This window comes from Macrobrachium rosenbergii, chromosome 2 (genome assembly GCF_040412425.1).
Source record: "Macrobrachium rosenbergii isolate ZJJX-2024 chromosome 2, ASM4041242v1, whole genome shotgun sequence".
Taxonomy (NCBI): Eukaryota; Metazoa; Arthropoda; class Malacostraca; order Decapoda; family Palaemonidae; genus Macrobrachium; species Macrobrachium rosenbergii.
In genome coordinates, this window is record NC_089742.1 from 38,328,775 (window position 1) to 38,353,012 (window position 24,238).

At 41.7% G+C, this 24,238-nt stretch overlaps 1 protein-coding gene across 2 annotated transcripts in view; it reads right to left on the reverse strand.

Annotated features, from left to right (window-relative positions):
• LOC136845183 (uncharacterized) overlaps positions 1-24,238 on the reverse strand; it is an 85,808-nt gene that overhangs the window by 36,119 nt on the left and 25,451 nt on the right. For both annotated transcript variants that reach the window (XM_067115184.1, XM_067115194.1), the window contains exons 3-4: positions 22,090-22,328; positions 7,459-7,581 (exon numbers count right to left, since the gene is read on the reverse strand). In XM_067115184.1, the coding sequence (XP_066971285.1) occupies positions 7,459-7,581; positions 22,090-22,318 (352 nt within the window). In that variant the 5' untranslated portion in view covers positions 22,319-22,328. The remainder of the gene's footprint in view (positions 1-7,458; positions 7,582-22,089; positions 22,329-24,238) is intronic.

A 24,238-nucleotide genomic window follows, 5' to 3' on the forward strand; every position in this document is an offset into this window, starting at 1 on the left:
GCGACCCAACAACCATAAAAACACCATAACCAAAAATAAAACACACCTAACCATTTACTATAGGATAAGATGAGTCGCTTCGCCCCCAAGATCGACGGCGGAAACGTATAAGGCCCTAGCGCACAGCAATTTTTGAGGGAAGTCTTCACTTCAGTAAGGTAGTGTGTAAAATATAGACTGTTTCTCTCCAAAAGTGGCACCTAGAATGTCATTGAGAGACAAGTTTTTCTGGAAAGCCACTGAGGTAGCAATTTTGGTTTCACTCTGTGAGCCTTGACTTTCAAAAGGCTCAAATCCTGTCTTGAATACTGGAATGCATCTATATGGTGCTTCTTAAAAAGAACACTAGAGCATTCTTAGAAAGAGGTAAATCCAGCCTCTTAATTGAGCACCACAGAGATTGTTAGGGAAGGACCTCGACATTCTTGAGTCCTCTGTAAGTAAAATTTCAGAGCACCTGACAGGGCACAGGGTTCTTCTGGTTCTTGTCCATGATCTCCGTCAAACCCTTAATCTCGAAGGACCTGGGGCCAAGGGGAAGACGGGCTTTTCATTTTTGCAAGAACATAGGTTCAGAGATATACCGCATCATGGCCTCTAAAGCCTATTCTTGCTGATAGCTCAGTTCACTAACTCTTCCTCGCCGCCAGAGCAGTTAGGAAATAGTCTTTCGGGATACGTCCTGAAGGATGCAGAAATGTAGAGGCTTGAATCGTCTGGACATAAGGAATTTCAGGACAACATCTAAATTCCATGAAGGCAACTTTGGGGAGCTACCTTTTAGTTTCCAAAAGACCTTAGAAGACGTGAAGGCTTTTGTTGTCCGTTATTAGGTCGAGGCTCTATGCCTAAAAACCGCTGGACAGCATGCTTCTATAACCTTGATGGTAGGTACTGCCAGCCAATTCCTTCCTTAAATAAAAAAGAAAGTCGGCTATCTGGGACACAGAGGTTGTGGTAGAGGAAATTCCCGTAAGCTTACACCACTTCCTGAAGATGGCCCACTTCGACACACCTCACTGGAGGAGGCTTCTCTGCGTTGGCGACAGCTCAGCCACTGGTCTTGAAAACCCTCGCTCTGACCAATAACTTCTCAACAGTCTGCTGAATGCAGTCAGACCTCAGAGCGGGAAGGTTTTTGTGGTACTCCTCGAAGTGGGGTCTGAGAAGATCTACTCACGGGAAGCGCCCGGGAAGTCCACTAGGAATGTCATGACCTCTGTGAACCACTCCGCTGAAGGCCAAAAAAGGGCATTAATGTCATCTCTAATTTTCCAGGTCGAAACTTCCTGATGACTTCCAGGATCTTGAATGGGGAAAGCATACAGGTCCAGACCCTTCCAGTCCCATAGAGGGCATCTACTGCTACTGCCCCTGGTCGAGACGGAGCAGTACAGAGGCAGCCTTGTCGTCCTTGACGTTGCAAAGGTCCACCAGGGGACGCCCCCAAAGCTTCCAAAGCCCTGACATACCTCTGCGTGCAAGGTCCACTCTGTCGGAAGAAGTTGATTTGCCGACTGAGAAGGTTCACACGCATATTCCCGACCCCTGCCACGAATCTCGTGGAGAAGCGTAACTTGTCGAGAATGGGCCCACAATGATCTCTTTGCAATCAAGTGAACAGACCGAGAATGAGTACCTCCTTGTTTTTGAGGCACGCCAGGGCTGTGGTGTTGTCCGAGTTGATCTGAACCACCCGGCCTACAACCTGATCTTCAAGAACTGGAGAGCAAGCTAATCACTCCCAATTCTTTTTAGATTGATGTGCCAGACACCTGTCCCCTTTCCAGGTGCCTGACACTTCCTCCCCCCTAGTGTTGCTCTCCCATCCTGACGTGGACGCCATGGAAAACAACACTCAGGTCGGGTTCTGAAGAGAGAGTGAAACCCTTCTGCCAATTTTATGGATCTAAGCCACCACCTAGATGGTCCTTGGCAGAGAGAGAGATCTTGAGAGTCTCTTCTAGATCCTCCTTGTTCGTCCAGCTGTCCACAAGGAAAACTGGAGGGGTCTGAGATGCAACCTCCTGCTGGAAACAAACTCTCCAGCGATGAAATGGTCTCCAGCAGACTCATCCATTCCCCACCAAGCATGTTTTTCTTTCCAGGAAGGCTGAAACTTTGTCGAAGCAGTGCTGCTAACGTTCCTGGGATGGAAAGGCTCGAAAAGCCACTGAATCCATCTGAATCCCCAGATAGACAATGGACTGAGAAGGGACAGATGACTTCTCGAAGTTCACTAGAAGTCCCAGGGACTTTACTGTTCCAACGTTGAGTGCAAGTCCTCCAGACACTTTTCTTCCGACGAAGCTCGAATGAGCTTCAGCCGCCTAAATAGAGCGAGATCCTTATGCCCACTAGTGAAGCCACCGGGCTACGTTCCTCATCAGAACTGTGAAGACCATAGGAGCCGCATCAGTCCCAAACACAGAGCCCTGAACTGGTACACTGCCCCCCAGGACAAACCCCAAATACTTCCTTGACCGAGTGATGAATGGGGACGCGGAAAAATAGGGCAAGTCCTGAGATCCAGAGAGACCATCCAATCGCTCTGGTCTTAACGCAGACTTAAACGGACTGAGACGTTTCCATCTTGAACTTCTCCTTGACAACAAAATGGTTCAGTCTGCTGACGTCCAGGACTGGTCTCCCACCTGACTGTTTGGGAACCAAGAAGAGACGATTGTAGAATCCTGGAGAATCCAAATCCAGACTTGCTCTATTGCCTTTCTCGACATCTGTTCGAGCAGATCGAAAAGAATCTGTTGCTTCTCTGGCGGTAAGAGGGCGACAGATCCTGGGTGTTGAGGACAGGGGGAAATTGAGGAACGGGATCCTGTAACCATTTCCGAATGACACTGGAGGGACCAGGAGTCCGCCCTTTCTACTCTCCAGGCCTGAAACAAAAGAAGCCTGGCTCCTACTGGTGTCTGGAGGTCCGTACCATTTTCTGCCCTTGGGTTAGAAGGGCCCGCCTCTGAGAGGCCTCTTCCTCGAGGAAAGGATTTTGAGAGGAAGCTCTATCGCGAAAGGGCTTGCCTTGGAGGCCAGTCCTCAGAAGACGTGGACGGGACATTAGACGCTGGAAGACTGTGCGAGAAGGTCTGTGTAGCCTCTCCTTAAGGCTGGAGGCGAGATCCTTGACTAATGGCTGGGAAAGAGATGGTTAGAAAGAGGGGAATAAGTGCCACCTGCCTCTGCACAGAGAAACTGACTTTGCTGCAAATTGCAGTATAAGGCCCTTCTTCAAGAGAGTCGGCACCAAAGTGCAGCCTGTTCATTCACGCCATCTCTGACGGCCTTGTCCATGCACGACAGCACACTGACAGATCCCCAGAGAGATAGAGTCTGGACTCTGAGTCCTCAAGTCCAAGGCCCCTACACCAATCTAAAAGTTGAAGACCTCCATAGTCCTAAAGCCCTTTAAGGTGATGGTCAGTCTCCAAAGTGTCCAGGTCACCTCGCTGAAGAAAGGAGGCTCTCCTTGAGCGCCGATTAGACTCGTAAGTCCCCTTGGGAAGAAGAAGGAACTCTGGAACCAATTTCTTCTCCAGTCTCGTACCATATCCCCGCCTTCCCGCACAATCAGACGGAGGTAGGGGCAAAGGAAGACTTGCCTTGAGTTTTCTGATCCTCCATCCACGAATTAACTTTTCTTAAAAGCTTCTTGGTAGCGAATGATGTTCTTCATCTGAAGGAAACCGGCGATTTTCTACCTTCCACGAAGCTAACTGCGAAGGGGGAGAGAGAGGAGCAGAAGGCTGAAATTTATCAGGAAATAAGTCTCTCAGTGCTGGCAAAAACCTGATAGTCCGCATGAAGACGACAAAGGGGGCTGTTCTGCCCAGACTCCGACTCAGGAGACAACTCTCCTCTTCGACAGGGAGCGACAGGAGTCTTCCGAACTTGAGGAAGACTAAGACCCAGAGGCCCGATCCGTAAAAGAGACCTCTTTCTTGCGGAAAAGTGCAGAAGAGCTCTGGGATGCGTCCCGCACAGAAGCCATCCTGCTGAGCGTCCTGACGAGGTCCTGCCCAGAATGCTGCCGAGCCGCCCGACGAGCATCCTGACGCAGAGTGGTGAGAAGCGCCTGCCGCACGTCCTGAAGAGCGTCCTGACGAGCTTGATGGAGAAGCCGATTGCAGCCATGCCGAACGCCCCGCCGGTTTCCCGCCGAGCGCCTTGTCGAGCTGCAAGAGGGCGTCCTGACAAGCATAAGAAACGTTAGATCAGCAGCCTGAGGAGCCGCCAAGACGAGGCAAAGAAATCCGACATCCAACGAACGATGAGGGCTTACCAGAGAACTTCCGCCGGAGAGAGACGAACAAAGAGCAGGAGAGGGAGACCTCTTAGACCTTTAACGGGCAGCTTCTAAATCCTGCGGGGTGCCTACGAGGTTCAGACCTTTGCAGCAAGGAGGGAAGCCAACTGTCGCTGCATGTCCTGAGAAGACGCTCAAGGAGAAGACCTCCCCAGGAGAAGGGCTGCTCTTGTAAGAAGAAGAGGGGAAGGGGACGTCCTCTTCCCTTCTACCAGGGCGACAACAGCTCTCTTCTTGGGGCGAATGGGACGCAAAAACGTCCTCCTCGAAGAAGTCCTGGTCCTCTTCAGGCGCAACTCGTGGAACCACCAGTGAGAAGAAACGAGTGCTCGAGAAAGAGGAGGAGAAGCGGTCCTCCTCCGCGCGTAAGCTTCTCTTCCAAGCGCCGAGAGTCCAACCGAACACGCACTTCTGCGGAGGGCGCCAGAGGACGAGAAGCAATCCCAAGGACGCCGCGGCGCGAGCACCCATCCTTGCAGCCTGGGAATCGACAACAGGCCTGCCGGCGACGCCAGATCGGTGGGGAGTCCCAGTAACTTCTTTGCGGTGCAACATGCCCACTCCCTGAGTCCCGGGAGTCCGGCAGTCCAGGCCTAGAGGCATTATAGGGCCGATCTGACGCCCTCCACAAACACTAGGGGATCACTGCACTTCGCCAACACTTTCAATCGCCAGCACCTTACACTCCAGCACTAATGGAGTTCAAAATCTCCAGAAGGGCATTACCTTCCCAGATGCAATCACAGGGTCCAAGGCAACACCTACAGGATAGGTGAAGCAACAGACGGGTTAACAGGAGACAAATTACTCTCCTGACTCTACCCAGCAGACACTCCTGGAGGAAGACCTGATACGGTCACGCCTAACTTGCATATAAGAGTTATAAACCTTCCAATCGAAACAGGCAAAGACTCACACCCTTGCAGCGATCATCAAACAACAGACATGCCCTCTACATCTCATACATACTGTGTGAGGGTTCTACTGAAGGTTCCGGTAGCCTCACCTTACACTCCTCTTCTTCCTTCACAACACACACCCTGAAACTAGCAGAACTAGAACCAGACATCGGTTCAAAGAAAGCCAAAGCCAAAATCAAAACAGTCCACAAAAAGCGCATGCTCATCCACAAATCCAAAGTCAAAAACCAAAAGACAATCAGAATACCAATGGAAAAGTTTTCGAAATCTAACGACGGAGGGCTTGACAACGGGTGTTGACAATACGGGCGACAGAGAAAATCTGAATAGAAAATGGGAATGGTCTTGATACCACTCCAGCCGGCGGAATGGGTTTAACCACCTGCCCACTGGGCGCAGCCGTAGTTTTGAATTTCTGTCGGTCCTTCGGAGAATACAGCTATATATATATATCTGCCAGGTAAGTCTCATGAACAAATAAATTTTTCAAGTACTTGCCCTCTATCATTTGGCTTTATCTGCAACTACTTGGCGGGGTTTCGATAAGTGTTAAAACTGAAACAATCGTTAACGAATGCTCCCAATACAGATAGCATACTTCCCCACCCTTTGTAGGGTGGGGGTAAGACACTGAATGTTTCGGTTGCTCACTCTACTCTTAATCTCTTAAGAGGAGAGGAGTAAGTACCTAAAAAATTGAATTTATCATAAAACTCATTTTCAGGTGAAACTTACTCTCTATCATTTAGCTGACTCCAAAAAGTAAGTATATCTTAGTTTAACCAGACCACTGAGCTGATTACCAGCTCTCCTAGGGCTGGCCCGAAGGATTAGATTTATTTTACGTGGCTAAGAACCAACTGGTTACCTAACAAAGGGACCTACAGCTTACTGTGAATCCTAACCATTATAGATGAGAAATGAATTTCTATCACCAGAAATAAATTCCTCCAATTCTTCATTGGCCGGTCAGAGAGTCGAACGCTGGGCAACAATGTGTGCTGGATATAAATATCCTCATTGCTGTTTACCTGATGAATATGATCTCATGGCAAGTACTTGACAGATGAGGATCTTCATCAAGTGAGGTCCACTATCTTAGGAGGTGGAACGTGAACCCTAAATGTGGCCATTGGTTGATGAAGATGTTATGAACCTTTATTGGGTTCAACAGGTTCTTTAAAAAAAAAAAAAAGATCCGGACTGAGGAAATCTGACAGCAATTGAGGCAGACAAAGGGAGAACGAGCTAAGCAATACCAAAAATGAGACCTTAATATTAATTTATCATTTACAAAAATTACAATTGCCGTTATACATTTTTTACAAGCAAGTCAGTACATTAATCAAACATTTTACCCTGGGACTACCAAGCCTGTCGGCAGGTGGAGCCGATGGGACAGACAAGGCTGCGTCCGCAGGGTTGCCAATGGAACGAGGGGACACTGTCCCTGCCAATGCACTAGATACATTAGATGCAAAAGATTCAAACTTGTTACATAAAAATTCAATCATAGATTTTACAGAATCAATACCTGAATGCATAGAATCTAACCTGAGCTGACTTGATGGGTGTGGAAGGATGTGAATCTACTAGAGAAGAAGAATCAATAGACCTATCTATCTCTTGCTCAGAAGTTAATTCTAAGGAAGACTTAGATGCAAGACTAGCTATTCTCTATACACTCTGAGTCTCTCCTCTCTTCTAATACAATACTTTACCATCTTCACCATCTCTTGCAAAGACCATTCCCTGCAGTGATCACAACGGTTGCCCGAATCACAAGTTACACCACATGATCAATGCATAATTTGTGTGTATTATACTTCAAAGAAACCAATTTGGTCTTGCAACCACTTATCTTACAAATTCCAAGAGAGTTTGATAAGGAAGACTGAGAAAAATCCATGGTAAAAAAATAAACCACAGTCTAGACGATCCAATTCGATAACCATGAAAAACAAACCAAAATTCAGAGCACTTGTCTACACAGCCGTTTGCTTTCATTGACAAGAGTAGAATCAGAAACCAAAACATTCGCTGTCTTACCCCTACCCTACTAAGGGTGGGGGAGTAACTACTGGGAACATTCGTTACCGACTGTTTCAATTTTAACACTTGTCGAACCTGCGCAAAGTTGTCGCAGATAAAGCTAAATGATAGAGGATACGTTTCACCTCAAAAATATAATGTATGATTCAATGTCCAATAACTTACTTGGAACAAAGCAAACAGTATTTGCCTGGCCATCTGGTGAGAATGCATTACTATGTAAACCACAAGTACCGAACGATTGTAATGATGGCAGAGCCACAAAGCTGAAGGAGTCACATCCAGACCCTGTAAAAACAGATAAACTTAATGTTAAACCAGCTTTGCACTTTTCAAAATCCTCTTCCTTTATAACTTCCAATTCTAACTGAAAACACTCCTTTCCCCCTAGCAAATGTTAGGAATTTTGTGATTTAAAAGGCCAAAAATATTTAAGTCAAACGCAGCATTCATGTCAATGCATTTTTCCCCTCTCATTAATTCGAAACTTTTTTTTTAATATAAGAAGCTCTAAACTTATGCTGCCCACGCAAATCCTATGAGATGAAGCCTGCAATTATATCTTGCATGGTATTATATATACTGTACACAATTACTGTATATAGGACTCCTGCAACTTCAATGCTGTTTACTATACAAAAGATTAAAATAATTACTTATTATACTTCTGGACTTCAGCAACATTAACCGACAACTATCTCACTCATCAGCTTGCCCCATTTACTTATTCATGTAACAAAATGCCATAATTGTCATATTCCCTCCATCTGCACTTTTTGAATAATAGACCTGAAGCCTCAGCTATTCTAGCTAAGTGTTAACTGTTAAGATAGGTTACAGGGATCCATGGCCTGTCTAAGCAGGAACCGGCATCCTTGGTTGTGTTAGCTTATGGTAGAGAAGATAAAGTTTGGGGATGCATTATTTTTTTCCACAGGCAATTTTTACCTTTATACCATTGTCACATTCTATAGTTGAAAATAATTTTTTCCCATTTTAAAGTGTTTTCAACATTTCTCGTTTTAGAGATAATGGATCCACCCACGTTACAGCCTACAATTACAGGGGACCAGAATGTACAACCACACTTTTTGGGTAAGGGAAAACCCAGAGTAAAATACAAGGATGTATTTAGCCTACCTAACCTAGGTTACCAGGTCCTAACCTAGGGCACCAGGTCCTTACCTGGCGAGATGGAGGAAGGGGGGCCTTTGCTGCCCCCCAGCCCAACCTATCCTAGGGTACAGTAAAATGAAATAACAGGGTTGCTACCTAACCTAATCAACCTAACCTAATCTAACTTACAGTGTTGGGGTCCTTACCTGTCTGGGGAGGGCCTTGTCCCTTGGCCTCCTCACTAACATGACCTAGGTCACTAGGTCCTAACTAACCCAGTGCATGATGTCATTTAAAAATATTCAGCAAAGCCTATCTTAATCAGAACCAAAATTTGCAGACGTATTTGAGGGATCTTAGAACACATCATTCCACTTCTTGTATTTTCTCCCACCCAAAACATAGTTTTCCCACTGTGGTCTCCCATAACTGTACAATATAGGGGTTTCAGTAGCTTTAAACTATTAATTTATTACAAAGAAAAGACACAAAATATTCATAATACAAAAGAAAATAGAATCAGCTGAAATAATCCAAAGGAAACATGACTAGGAAAAGAGGCTGGCTTTTCCACATAACACCTGAATTCCAAAATCCCACTAAATTGGTGAAACTTGGGAGCAAAAGAACCAATCAGGTTTCTGATTTGCCCATGTACCTACAGTTACACATGAAAATAACAAAAACTCCAAAAATTCTAGCCATTCTTACCCACAATGCACCAGGAAAAAAATCTGATAAGGAGAACCACTTATGCGAGCATAAACAATGATCTTAAAAAAAGCCCAAGTTGATAATGAAATCCATTGGTAAATATCTTAGTAACAGTGAATTTGCGTTAGACTTTAGTATTTTTTTATATAAGGCAAATAAATGAGACAAACGCAAAAAAACCAACAACAAGAATTAGTATTAAAGTACAGTAAAAATTAAAAAAAAAAAAATTTTAACATGCTCTGGGTCATGTTCTGTTGGGCATCAACCCTGGTCCCATAGGAACCAGTGCATGGGGTTGGTTGGGTTAAATCCCTGAAATTGTCCTTGACACATCATGCCTTGAAATTTTTTTTTGTAATTTCTCCTGATTGCATACATGACATGTTTATTTTCCAATTATAAAAATGCACAAAACAAGGTGATGTCACTAAAACATATGATCACGTATTGTGGGGAGAAATTAATATATGACATTCTGTAATTACCTAAAAATTTACTGGAATGTTTGTGTGAATGGAAAGGCTCACCTTTTTTTTATTAAGCCTCTCCCTCAGGGGATCAGTTATCTAACGCTACCAATTCTATGAAAAATAACACTTCAAATTTTTGGCATCATCTTACTTTAATAAAACGGCTCAATAGTGCAGTTTCGTGCTGTGCTCTAAAGCCCTCATAATACAAACCATACTAAATCTATTAGAAATTTACTGTTAACATATTTACTTTCTTTTGTTTATGTTTAACATTCATTCTCACTGGGGTCACAGGAGTGGTTTTGGTATTTGAATAAAACTTAACCAAATCTTTACAACTCACATGAACCCAATAACAAATACTGTACAGGTAAAATTTAACTTCATGCCATAGTATAATTTTCTTTAAATGTTTCTTATCTTTGTTTCATTACGAATTAAGTACTCTTAGAGATGGTGGAACCCAACCTTGTATCCTACAATTTGGGGACCACAGCTGGAAAGTACTGTTTTAGAATGAAGGAAAACACCAAAACTGACCAAGGATGCCAGGTCCCAACTGTGCCCTTGACCCTCCAACTAATCTAACCTAGGAGGCTGCATCCTAACTTAGCACTTGATCCCCCCCCCCACCAACAACTTAATTTCTGACGCCTGTTCCTTACCTATGGCTAAACCCCACCAAACCTAATCTACAGCACTAAAAATAAATGATAATTAGATTGCAACTTAACCGACCACACCTACCCGTACCTTACCTCAGGCACCAGGTCCTTACTGTTTATTGATTACGCTTTATTCCCTTTTCCCTAGGATTCCACTCTGGCGATGGCACTCTGCAAGACATCCAAACTCAACTCATATAACCTAGGCCTATACAATAATGTAGATATTCTGATGATTTTTATTATACATAGTCCATACCAAATTCACATTGTCATATCACTCAGAAAACAATGTCTTCAACATTTTCTTGAACAATTTGATATTTTCAGTCCACTTGATATCAAGTAGGGGCTTCCTGTACATTAATCTAAATGTGAACTATCAATATAAAAAGCATATATACTTGCGTTTTGTGATTTTCCCTACCCTAAAATCCCTCTTTCCCACTGTGGTTCCCTGAACAGTAGGATGTAAGGATATAGGCTAAGGGTAGGTTCAACTATTTCTAACAGCAGTATACTCATTTGCTAATGAAATGAATATCTGAAGCATTTAATGAACACATTAAAAACTGGACAACTGCATTTTCAAGTTCATAATTCAATAATAGTTTACATTAAAACAATACCCAAATAGGCCTACAGTTTGCGGAAAAAAGTAAACACGACTACCAAGGGGTGGTCCCTGCCAGTCGCCGACTGGAATACTTTTCGCCTTTTGCTTGTTTTTGTTTATAGTTATGCCTTTTATTTGTGTTTATGATATTTACAGTCTTTTGTTTATGTTTTACTTTAATCCCCCACAGGGGCACAGTAATAGTGTTCAGTTTTACCCAGGTTGCACAGCTGGACGGACTGTCAACTGCCCTTTTGTAAACGTATCAATAATAAGTTACTGGCTACCATTACCTCTAGGAACTTAAAATGCGAGGTAAAACTTTACATTACTTGTGTGGACTGATTCCCGCCAACTGCCCACTGGGACAGGTTACTGCCTTCTTGCACCCCTGGTCAGGTCAGGGCATGTCACCCTACGTTAGGTTAGGTAGGTAAGATCTGGTTAGGTCAGGGCCTGGCATTATAGAGAAGGTTATGGCTATTCAAGTATGAGGAACTGTTGTGGGCACGAATCAGGGCGTACAACTTTGGTAAAGTTTTACCATATGTGACTTCACGCTGGGACACTAAATCTTGTAATTTTGTTGAGCAAGAACATGGGTGAGTTAGACATGGCAATTGACGTTTTCTCCCCATGTTATTTTATTTAGCATAAATTTAAAGTCAGATTTGTCGGCCGGTTTAATTGGGCTGTCATTGACCTTTGAAGATTACGCCGGCTTGAATTACCAAGGCAGGTAGGTCTAAGCCAGCATTCCTGCAATCTCATCCCTCCATAGCTAATACGGCAAAATTGTAACCAGGAAACACCCCTAAAAATACCAACATAACGTACACTAGAGGTGTTTACTGGTTACAATTTTGTCGTGACAGCTATGAAGGTTGGGGGCGGGTTTGGCGCTGGAATGCCGGCTTAGACCTACCCTGGCGTTAGGTAATTCAAGCCGTGTAGTCTCTAAAGGTCAATTACAGTTTAGTTACAGCCGGCCGACAAAATATTACTTTAAATTCTTGTAAAGGAAGTAAAATAACATAGGAAAACGCCAATTGCCACAGTCTAGCTCACCGCGGACAGCCGACTTAGAATTACCAAAATCTTACCTTTATCTTCTACTTGCACACATGAATGTCGTGGCTACCTGGATGAAGACACTGGGTTACCAGGGAGGTTTGACTGCCATAGCCTACTTTCTATAGGCTACTATATGCCACACCTCAGAACACACTCGTGTTCAAGTCCTACTATGCTAATTATCCTACAGAATACCAATATGGTGAGATATAATTCACTGCTCCTGGGACGATTTACGACATTTCAAAACCGTCTAATTCGAAATCTTTCTAAATTAATGGATAAATTCCAATTACCGTGAACTCGCGGCACAATACGATAACAAGCATAAGGAATCACTGCCTTCAGGAACTGAAACTGTATAGCGTGCGTCAACCACGACTCACTGTTGCCAAATGAGACTACTTTGAAACCACCATGTAATTACCTTAAAAACATAGTAGATTACCTTAAATCACGAAATTCCTAAAACAACGCAACACATAATATATATTATACCCTGTGTGTGCGCGTGTGAGGTATATTAATTAAATTAATACTACATCCTGTATGTGTGTGTGTTTGTGTTTTGTATTTTTAATAAACGACATACTGAGACAATTACAGAATAGTTTACTACTAAAGAGAACTCATAAAACAAGGTACAGCAAAACAAAAGGGATTTCAAATATTCTTTGCCGTCATAACAAATCACGAAAATATTTGGAATAATTTTGGGCATTATAACAAACTGTGCTACTATAAGAAAAATCATGGTAACAAAATCACTGTTTCCATGCATTCTTAAAATTAATGGTAGATATATCTTATTACTGGGAAAAGTAAACTACAATATGATTTTTTCAGGAACACAAGGCAAAAGGACCTTTTCAAAATAGGTTTCCTGATAATAATAATAATATAGGTTTCCTGATAATAATAATAATAAAAAAGACAGTACTGGAAGTTTTCATGCATAATTTCCTCAGTAACATGAGATATTATTTATTCTGTATCTTTTCCTAGCGCCCCCCCCCCACTTCCACTGCTTGTTTGTCACTACATATTCCCTTTCTTTTAAGGCCATACTTTGTGTGCAAATTGAATTGAACTGAATAAAGAGTTTAGGCCAAAGGCCAAGCACTGGGATCTAGAGGTCATTCAGCACTGGAAAGGAAATTGAGAGTAGGTAGGTCTGAAAGGTGTAGCAGGAGGAAAACCTGGCAGTTGCAACGATGAAATAATTGTTAAGAGAGGGTGGAAAGTCGGATGGAGGAAAGATAATATGAATGATGGAGTTACAGTAATAGTGCAGCAGATAATTGCATATTTCATAAGAATTGTTCAGATAGTGAACAAGCATGAAATTTTGCACAAGTGTTTTAAGTTCCTCTATCAGAAAAGGGCGCTGGCCACGCAAAAATTTAATATGGCGGCCAAATTCCAAGATGGCGGCCAGTATCGACAGATTTTGGCTAATTTTTCACTAGAATGGCATGTATTTGTTTGTAGCAATATGGTAAAGCTCTTCCATACTATTTTTTGTGAATATTATGTTTCTGTAGCTTCCCAGTACAGTTTACCTTAAATATGGGGGGCTATATGGCTGCCAAGAAAGGTAGAAACAATAATTATAATGAGAAATAATGCCCGTTCAACAATTATCGTTTTAAGCATGGATCTTGGTTTCTGTGGTTTTAGATCCTAATGAGGCCATCTCTTTCGAATAACTCATCAATTTTGAAGGAAAATTAATAAATGTAAAGAGTAAGTGTATGTCTGCACACAACCAGGCACACTGGTGACATCACTGCTGTGTAACTCAGCATGGGGTTCAGTGCCAGCTATCCAGCTTAATAATCCTGTAGTCTTAGACTAGTAGTTGTAGTATAGTTTAGTTTAGTGTCCCAAATGCTTTCTAACAGCCCCAGACCAGTTTATAGTTAGATAGCCGCACCTGAATAGACAGGATGTGCCAGCGCGGGAGAGCCAAGCCAAGGGGCGGGGGCTGGTACATGATGGTTCGCGTACTTACCCGGATGTATTGCTAGATCACACACGGGACTCTAAATGGCACTGATGAATGATCGGCCAGTGTAGGGAGACCGAACCTAGTTGAATCCCATACAGGAATGTGTGCTTTGTTTAAGGTGGTGTGCTGATAACCCTCGGCCTTAATCAAAAGTGAAATCATGGCAGAATGTGATGCCAATCCAATATTGAGCAGTAGAAAAACAAACTGGAGTTTGTGTTGTCTTTGTCAGAAGGACAAAAAGAGGTGAGCACTTGACATCACCTCCAAGTCATCATGTCCTAGACCATGATGGGTACACAATGCTGGCAAGGAACATTCCATGTTCAGTGAAATTAATGAAATGCCACTGATAATGGATCCAGCAAGGCTGATGAAGGTGATGGCATAGAGGCCACTCAGGAAAAAATGCAGCAAAATACCATGTGAACTGTCGCTTGTTGTTTAACAACACTAAACTGACTGTGCAAGAAAGCGATAATCCAATGACCAGACTAGCAACACGAGGATTGGTCAGGCAAAAACTGCGTCAACCAGTCATGACAACAGTTTTGCATTTTCTTGTAGAAAGTGGCACCTGCATCTGATCTCAGAGCAGGTTACCAAGGGGCCTGACTTGAAATTGGTGAATGTTAGAGAGATACAGCGATGGCAAGCTCCTTGCTAAGTTGACTGCGGGGACTGCCATTGCACAGGAGTTTAAGTATCACCATGCCTGTCTTTGTGCCTCTACAACAGAAAAAGGTCCTACCTGAGGAGCCTTGGAGAAAGACTCAAGTAGTAATTGAGTCAGAATCAGATGTGTATCCACTAGTTCTTACCAGAACTGATGACATACATTGTTGAAAAACAACCTTTGTTCAGATGATCCAGTCACATTGGCCCTCTCAGATATTTGCCACCTCTACCAACAACAAGCCTGAACAATTAGGTGTAGAGTCACCAAGTGTAAATTCCACGAGACTCAAAGACAAAACTTCTGGCAGAAATTCCAGAACTTGAGGCTCAGTAAATCTGGCAGAGATGTATTACTTGCATTTTCAAAAGGATGTGGAAAGCACTTTGCTCAATCATCTGATCTTTCAGAGGCAGTTATCATTGCTAAAGCAGCAAATATTCTCAGAAAGTCTATACTTGATCATCAGTCACGGTTTGATGGCACATTTTCTGAGGGGCTGTGTATGAAATTCTGGCCTCCTCTCCCTGCTCCAGTTTGTAGGGATGGTTGAGCATAGGCTGACATCAAGTCACAGTTACGATTTGGAGCATCAAAGTCAGACCAGGCCATTGCACAGCTCATGCAGTTCAACTGCTACTCCCGATACAAAGAGGGAGCAATAACTCATAGACACTCCAAAGACAGAGAAACACCATTCCCAGTCTACATGGGACTCTCAGTCTATGCCAAAACCAGAAGAGAAACCTGCTGAAATGCTACATCAGTATGGCCTCAGTATCTCTTATGACAGAGTACACGGAGGTCTGCACAGCTAGGGAGATGCCACAGTTAGCAAATATGTGGGGAGGTGTGGTCTGTCCCCCAGTACTGCGAAAAGGGTTGTTCACCACTGCAGTGATGGACAACATCGACCACAACCCATCTGCCTTCTGCCACTACCTCCTTCCATGGAATTAGCATCTCCATATTTCAGCACCCCACCAAGGAGAACACTGGACGGAAGACAGCAACTAAAGTTTGCACCTGAGAAAGTGAGGTCGGTGCCTGAATTGCCGGACACATTCACAAACATCTCACCAGCTTCCTTTCAAACAAAGAACCCTGTGCCACCAAACACTGCAATACCAAAGCCACCTGATATCTTTGGGCCACACAGCTTGCACTGGAGTATCAGTGGCTAGACAAGGTCATAGTCACCCAGGAAATAGATGATGCAGTGAATCTGACGTGGTCCAGCTCATCACGCTTCAATGAAGAGAAGCCCAGAATTTGGTAACCATAACTTCATTGCTTCCTCCCCTGCGATCAGGCTCATTCTGTTGCTCATCAAACACGTGATGCAGAAAGTGCAGGATGTCACTGATTTTCTGAACCCTGAGATAGTCATGTATTACACTAGAACAAAGAAACCAAAGACTAATGTCCTCATTGTAGATGGATCAGCTTTGGTCCATGCCTTCAACAAGAAAGGGAAAAGACTCTTTTGAGGGCTATACACTTTGCGACTTCTTGCCTGTGATACAATCTATAGCAGCAAGTACACATCATCACATCTTGTATTTGATGTATACAATACATCCAGCCTCAAAGCTGAGACCAGGCTCCAACGTGGTCCCAGAGGAAAGGCGCAGGTGACAGACAACACAATTCCATCCAACTGGCGCAATTTCCTAAGACACGATGCCAACAAGACAGAGTTGTTCCAGTTCCTGGCAGACAAAGTTGCCCAGATGTCTGCCACAAATGTTTGTCATTACCTGCAGAAAGGGTCTGCTGTCCTCAGCACTCATGAGGCTAGTCTTCAGGACTGAAAAGTAAGTGCTCTCATGAGGAAGCTGACACCCGCATCTTTCTCCACATGCCAAATATGCCACAGAACATGGAGCCAAGACCATCACGGTTAAGCAAATGACACAGATGTTCTTGTCACGTTGCAGTCAGTGCTTTCTCCACTCTCCACAATCTAGGGCTAGAGAAGCTATGGGTGGCATTTGGCCAAGGCCAGAGCCTGTGCTGGATTCACTGTGCCATGACCCAGCAACCTCTCTGGGCCAGGAGAAGGTGAATGGCATGCTCTTCTTCCATGCGTTCACAGGCTGTGATACAGTGTCAGCCTTCCGGGCAAGGGCAAGAAGACCGCCCTGGAGACATGGAACATCTTTCCAGAGGCCTCCACTGTGTTCTCCAAACTGAGTCACTACCCTCTCAGAGTGGGGAAGAGAGTGACCTGAAAAGGTCCTGGAGAGGTTTGTCATACTTATGTATGAAAGATCCAGCACTGCTGGCACTGTGGATGAGGCTAGACTTGATATGTTTGCCAGAAAACAAAGGGCATATGAGGCCATTCCACCAACCAGAGCTCTCCTCCAACACACCAAGCGTGCTGCGTACCAGGCTGGTTGTGTGTGGGGCAGTAACACCAGTGTCAGCCACAGCCAGAGAACCCTGCTGAGTGGGGATGGCAAAGTCTGTGAAGCATGCAAGTCCTCTGGACAACCAACCTCGCCCTTAGGCCAAGAGTTGCCCAACAGTTTACCAAATGTGGATGCAAAAGCAGGCTGTCGGGAAAGGTGCAAGTGCTACAAGCTGGGTCTTCCTGCACAGCTCTGTGCACTTGCAAATGTGAAGTCTAGATAAATATTGCCCTCTCTTCAGTAGATAATCTAGCTTGAGCATCCAACGTGTCATGCTATGCCTTACCTTCTTATCCTCGAATTTTTCAAAGGTGTAGGTTGAGACCTATACATAGATTTTCCAGTTGCGTTTAGTCCGTATTCTTCTTTTCTTTTTATATTACAGTCTTAGACACACAATGTTGTATGTGATCATACCATTACTATTTCAGTTGAAAATAGCATATTAGTTAAACTGTCTGATCACATGAATATACTCATTAACAAAAATAGTTGTCTCTATGTTCAAGAATGCCAGATAGAAAAACTTTATGGCAACCATTTTGTACGCCATCTTGGTTACAATTATTTAGTAAGGGTTTTCAATAAAATGTGTAGGCGGGAAATATTTTATAACCTAAAGTCGAGGTTTAAAAAAAAAACTGGCATATTCCATCCAATAGATGCTCCAAACCAGTGTGAATTAACATAGATGGCGTACATTTTGAAAAATAGCCGCCATCTTGATTTTCAGGTGGCCAGCGCCTTCTAAGAGAGCGTAGTCTTAGGAATGTTTGTGCAATTTCATGCTTGTTTCACTATCTGAACGATTTTTACAGCAATCTGCTGCACTATAAAGAGAACGTAAAGGGTTGCAGCTAGGGGACGCTGCAAAGAACCTTTGGTAATGCCTACAGTGCACCCCGTGAGGTGCACTGACGGCGCTGGCCCCCTACAGGGTTTGCGTGCAAGACTAATTAGGGCATACCCTTTGGCCGAATTTTTAAGTACAGTTTTAATGAGTCTAAGTGGCCGAAAATCCGCTCCATTAATGCAGTGGTAATTTGCGGGAAAGCTTCTGGCCACATGCACTATAATATCAGGAATCAGTAATACCAACTGCCATTTCACTCCAGCCTTTAAAATTTATGTACACACCTCAAAGAAACGCTAATTTAAGGAAAATGGACTCGCTTAACATTCGTACCTTGAAGTAGTTGGATTATCTGGCATTTTTTTTATATTACTTTGAAATTACTTCAAAGGGGCATCGACTACCTAATGTGAGGTAATATTTGTCTTAAAAGCAGTGTAGGGACTCAAATATTTTGTCAGCCGGTTCTATCACAAGAAGCGTGTCAAATTTGCTCTAATTAGGTTCAAACGTTGATCTTGGATTCTAGCAAATAAATTATCATTTATAATTATTTCCCAAATAAAATGTCTAAACGGTAGTCAAGCATCATTATAATGATACTGAGGAGTGTCTATATTGCTAGACTATATAAGTAATGAGCTTAATAACATGAAGATATATCTATGTACCAATACACACGTTTGAATGTGGTGCTTTTTTCAATCATCATTACTATTCTTATAAATCATATGTATATTACTGTTTATATAGATTTTGTGATTATGTGTATTCTTCCGAAGGTAAAAATAAAATACTTTAGTATTTGATGTATTGGCATTCAATGCTGCTATTCTATAGACGAAAAAATAATAAACCAAATCTTTATAAAAGAAAAAGTAATAAATCAAATTTTACTGGAATCTTTTAACATAAATTTTGTAACATTTTACTTTAAATATTTCCAAATAGCGACTTGACTGGTATCAGTGTCTTTATCTTTCTTTCTCTTTACCCTGTTGTCATCAGCAGAGTGGTTTCTTCAAAGCCCGTCCTGACCAAAGGAGTGGCATTTCATGAGCTAAACGGGAGGCCAGATTAATTATCATAAGATTAGCTACATTTTCAACTATGAGGCGACTCCTTTTATATGAATATATGATATTCATTCTCGAAAACCCTTTCTGCCTCAACAGAACTGTCAGCAATAGCTCTGATAATAGGCTATTTTGAGCTTTCTGTATACACTGAGGAACCTCGGGCTTCGCAGGGTTGATAGAATTTTATAAGACTTTTTCCACGTAGTCCCAAAAATCATTGATACAGATTTCATGATGAAAAACTTGACTAAATTCCCTCAGTTTTTCCTCAATAGCTCTCCAAGGTACAACCACTTCCTCAATATTCCACGAACTGGGCTCGAGCAAATTGATCAGCCCACGAATTTTGTCATCTTGTTCATTGTTCTTTGATATTAAACTATCACCGTTCATCAACCTGTTTTTCATATTTTCTATTACTGCCTCGAGTAGCTTTGACGAGGAAGGCTAACGACTTTGTTGTTTTCAACAAACTGGATATCCCGAAAGTATCTGAAGCAGCTCTGACACCAATTTCCCTTTCATATGTTCCCTTACTTTCTTTGAGCATTTAAAATGCCTTAATGGTCCTTTTTTTATTAGCTTTTCAGATCTTGTCAAAGTTAAACTTCTGGCTTGAAGAGCATTAGAAAATAACGGTGTAGGCCTATAACTGGTAGTGTTCACTAATTCACGTGATCATTTCATAATTATATAACACACTTCTTTTTAGTATTTAAAGTCTTGGAATCATAAAACTTAATAATTTCTTACAGTTTATCACTGTTCATTGCAAATTATATCATTCATATAATACACCACATAGCACAGACATAAGTCAAATTCAGTTTATTACTACAGTAGTATGCTGAGACTATATAATCTAGATTTATAACAGTAAGAGAAAAGTTTAGACTAGATTTAGGTTTGCCAACTGTGTTTGAATCAGATATCTTTAAAAAGATTTTGTGATAAAATCTTATGGCCCGGACCGGGCAGACTTCTAACCTAGGCCTAGATCAAATAACGTGCATAATCATAAAACATTTCTTGAATTACCGAACCTACTGAACCGCACCATTAGTTATATTATAGTGTAGTCTAACAATACAAATTATATAGGAATGTATTGGGAAAGCAAGCATGGTACACATAGAAGCACACCTGCTCGACCGCTTGTTGAAATAGGCCTACACGATGTGCACTAAGTCACTAGCGACACGTTATAGGATGGCTACTGACCATGAGTGACCAGTAGATGGTAGTCGTTCGCCAAATTAGAGAAAAAGTCGTTAGATATAGAGTATTTATCGAAAAAAACGGCCAGATTTTCAATCTAGCAGCTAGCGTAATTTCTTGAGGAATTGCGCTTTTATCTGGCAAAATGTTTAATTCAGTCATTTTCTGGAAAAGATAAATGATTTCAGTTACGTTATCGCTGTTTTTTTTTTCTTTCTAATAAACAATATCATATGAAAGAAAACATGAGCAAGAAGATACAGCTACACTTCTTGTGAATAAGTTTAAAATTAAAAGTGAATATAGTAATAATGATAAAAAAAGACAGTTATGAATAAGCATAATATTATTAATGTCATACATTCTTATACATTCTCTGTCACCAAGATCAGTATGACCTGAAACACGAAAGAAATATAGGCTACACATGAAGAATATGTAAACGTCAGTAAAATTTAATTAAAAGACATAGTACACTACAATATATATTTAAGTGATTGTTGTGCTTCCCCTATACCTAATCATACTCCTATTTCCCTCTCAGGCAGGGAACCAGTCTGATGTCACGATTACCAGGGGCAATGGTCAACTGGTCGTTACACTTACCGGTTCGCCGAACTCATAAAATTCCGTGAGAGGGTTCGCACGAACGAACCGGCTGAATCCCACTATTGCCTAACTGCCTAACGTTAAGTATACCTTAGTTTAACCTGACCACTGAGCTGATTAACAGCTCTCCTAGGGCTGGCCCGAAGGATTAGACTTATTTTACGTGGCTAAGAATCAATTGGTTACCTAGCAACGGGACCTACAGCTTATTGTGGAATCTGAACCACATTATACCGAGAAATTAATTTCTATCACAAGAAATAAATTCCCCTAATTCTTCACTGGCCGGCCGGAGAATCGAACGCGGGCCTGGGAGAGTGCTAGCGAGTACGATATCGACCCATCCAATGAGAAACACCATTGCTTAAAAGTATGAGTAGTGCCGTCACCCTCATACACTGACATTTTTAATTGTTCGTGGACAATTTAATTTTAGATATATTAATTTTTGGAGGGAGGGCGGGGAATCTGAGACATAAATTAGTTACCAATATGCAGCCAATAATTTTGGAGTTATGAGACCGGAGTTTTAATTTCAAACACCTAAAATTTCAAGTGGATTTAAATTTTTGCCAAGGAGAAAATGTGAAAGTATCATTTTGATGCCAAGCCAGAATATATATTTATAGTACATTATATATATATATATATATATATATATATATATATATATATATATATATATATATATATATATATATATTATATATATATATAATATATATATATATATATATATATATATATATATATATATATATATATATATATATATACTGATGAACATCTTCACTGGAAAAGGATTTTGGAACTTTTTTTCAGGGGAGTTGGCAACGATGTGGCATTTTCCCATAACAATTTCTTAAGTGTTTCCAGAAATCTACTGAAGGGCATCTCCATCTGTAGGTCGTTTTCTGTCCAACACATGGTGAACTTGTCTCTTTTTACTGGTACAGCTTTAGTCACTAATCCGATAATATGGCCACGCAAGACAGTTAGGCCACCACACTACGCATTAACACCACGGAGATCAGCCACCAGCAAATCTGGTGACCATTTATTTTCCGTTAACAAGCTCTGACGTTACCGCCTTGTTACAATTTGTCATGATTTCTTTCCTTGCTTTTGTCATTTATTCATATATTTATCTTCCTATCTATCTATTTATGTTTTGACAGATAATGGCATTAGGATGGACATTCTTTCACCCACCGAGTATAAAACAAAACTCTACCCACTTACAGGAAATTGTCACTGGTGCGCAATACTTACTTTGGCTGCAAATCGCTGCGCACTGGATGATACTTATAACAGAGCAGGTGAACCAGCTCGCTCCGCATAACCCTTGACCAAGCTTCTTGTAGATCTTCGATGCCGAACAGACGTAAATAACTAAGATAAACACTTGCAGCCATAAAACCGATCTGAATTTTGTGGAGGACCTGAAGTGGACGATGCCTGATTTAGCCGGGCCATTTCTCTTCTTGACCTTTGATTCCATGAGCCTGTAACTGATATTTGAAGCTGTGGTTACTACAGTGCTATTTCACCCTTCTGTGCACACTGCTACAACACTATTCACCATAAACTGTGAATATAAATCCGGTATGAATAAACATATCCTGTAAACATCACGCATAGCCTAGACCTAAGAGTGTAACATGTATCACCCTTTCACCACCATGATTGCGTGCCTCACAGATTTATAATCAGAACAACATACTCTCTATTCTTTTTTTTTTTTTTTCTGGTATTCCCGGTAAAGCGTTATTGGCTAAAAAACTTAGGTACCTAAGTATCATGCAATTAACCCTGGCCGTAAAACAGCACTTAGGATAATGTTGTACCGCGACGAGACCTTATAACACTCAAGTTCCTTTAAGTGACATGATACTTGTGGAATGTTTCCTATGTGAACGAACATTGCAAAGAACACGCCATTGGCGACTGTGGGGGTTTTACTCAAGTCTAACAGAACCAAGAGATATTCCCTTTTAACTTCTCATGGAATAGTAGATGAAAGCTTTACACATCCCTAAAAAAATTATAGAAGCAGGAAGAAAAAACGGAATTCTCTCTCTCTCTCTCTCTCTCTCTCTCTCTCTCTCTCTCTCTCTCTCTCTCTCTCTCTCTCTCTCTCCTTGGGTAAGGGTATTTTGGAAAAAATAGAGAAAATAAACCACGACAAGATAATAAGTTTTTTCCTATTTTGATGGCTGTATCTTCAGTCATGAAAAGTAATAACCTATCTCGCTTTCTGTGAGTATATATACACGCAAACGCGCACACTGCCCATACGTACACACATACATACATACCTATTTGTTACATTTAAAATCTATGACGTAATAAAATAAAATAACATATATATGATATAATAAATCGGGCTCAAACCCTTAAAAATACAGACACACAAATACAAAATGTATGCTTTCAAAAATCAATGGAAATTAAAAGGGGAACAGGTTCCTGAAGTCTAAAAACAGAATTGCAACAGACCGTCCCGTGTTACAATGAGAGTTTGTCTCTCAGGGTATGCAGAGACTAAACCACTCCGAGCTCCATTTCGTTAGGCCTATAGGTCTGTTACGAGGGTTTAGCTGTCATTTCCCTTACAAATGAAAACAGGTTCTCTTAGGAAGTGTGTTGGGTTGAACACTGGACGAAAAATTCCTTCATGGTGCCATGGTAGTGTCCTAGAAGAATCCCACGAATGACAATTTGATAGTGGTTCTTTAAATCGAGTACATTATATTGTTAGAATAATTTGGTTTTCAGAAGTTTCACACTGACCCAAAAGCTTTCACCTTCAACCACCACTCATCACTGATGCACTTAAACCTAATCTATACACATAGTTGCTGTCTCGCTGAAAACTCATGGAATTTCATACATCTAAAGAAAAAATATGATGTTCCATGAAATAACTGCTCCTCGCAAATATCTTTACGAGAGCTAACAAAGGTAAAATAAAGTATTCCTCATACTATTGAAGCAATCTACATTGACAACAAATAAATCGCAAAAAGACCTTAGTTTTTAGGCAATCTAGAGGGACAAATTGCGCATGAAAACATCGTTAGTCTTTTATTGATGTTCGCCCTCTTTCATCGCAGGCTGCTAAGGGCGGAGCAATTCAACATCCGCCAAAGCTCCAATTAGAGAATGAAATACTCTATATGCAAGTAATTCACTCTGCAACATAAATCTTTGTTACTCGGTGAATGAACAAGATTCGCGCGTGGAAAGCTATTTAAAGAAAGACGGTTTATCGCTGGAGATTTTATGTTGCAAGTACGCTACCAATGGAGTTTCGGGACTATTGTGTGTTATTGTGAATAAATTGATGTTTGCCGAAAAAAGAACCGTATCTATTTTCAAATAGTATCAACATAGTTACTAGGTGTAAATATCATAAAAA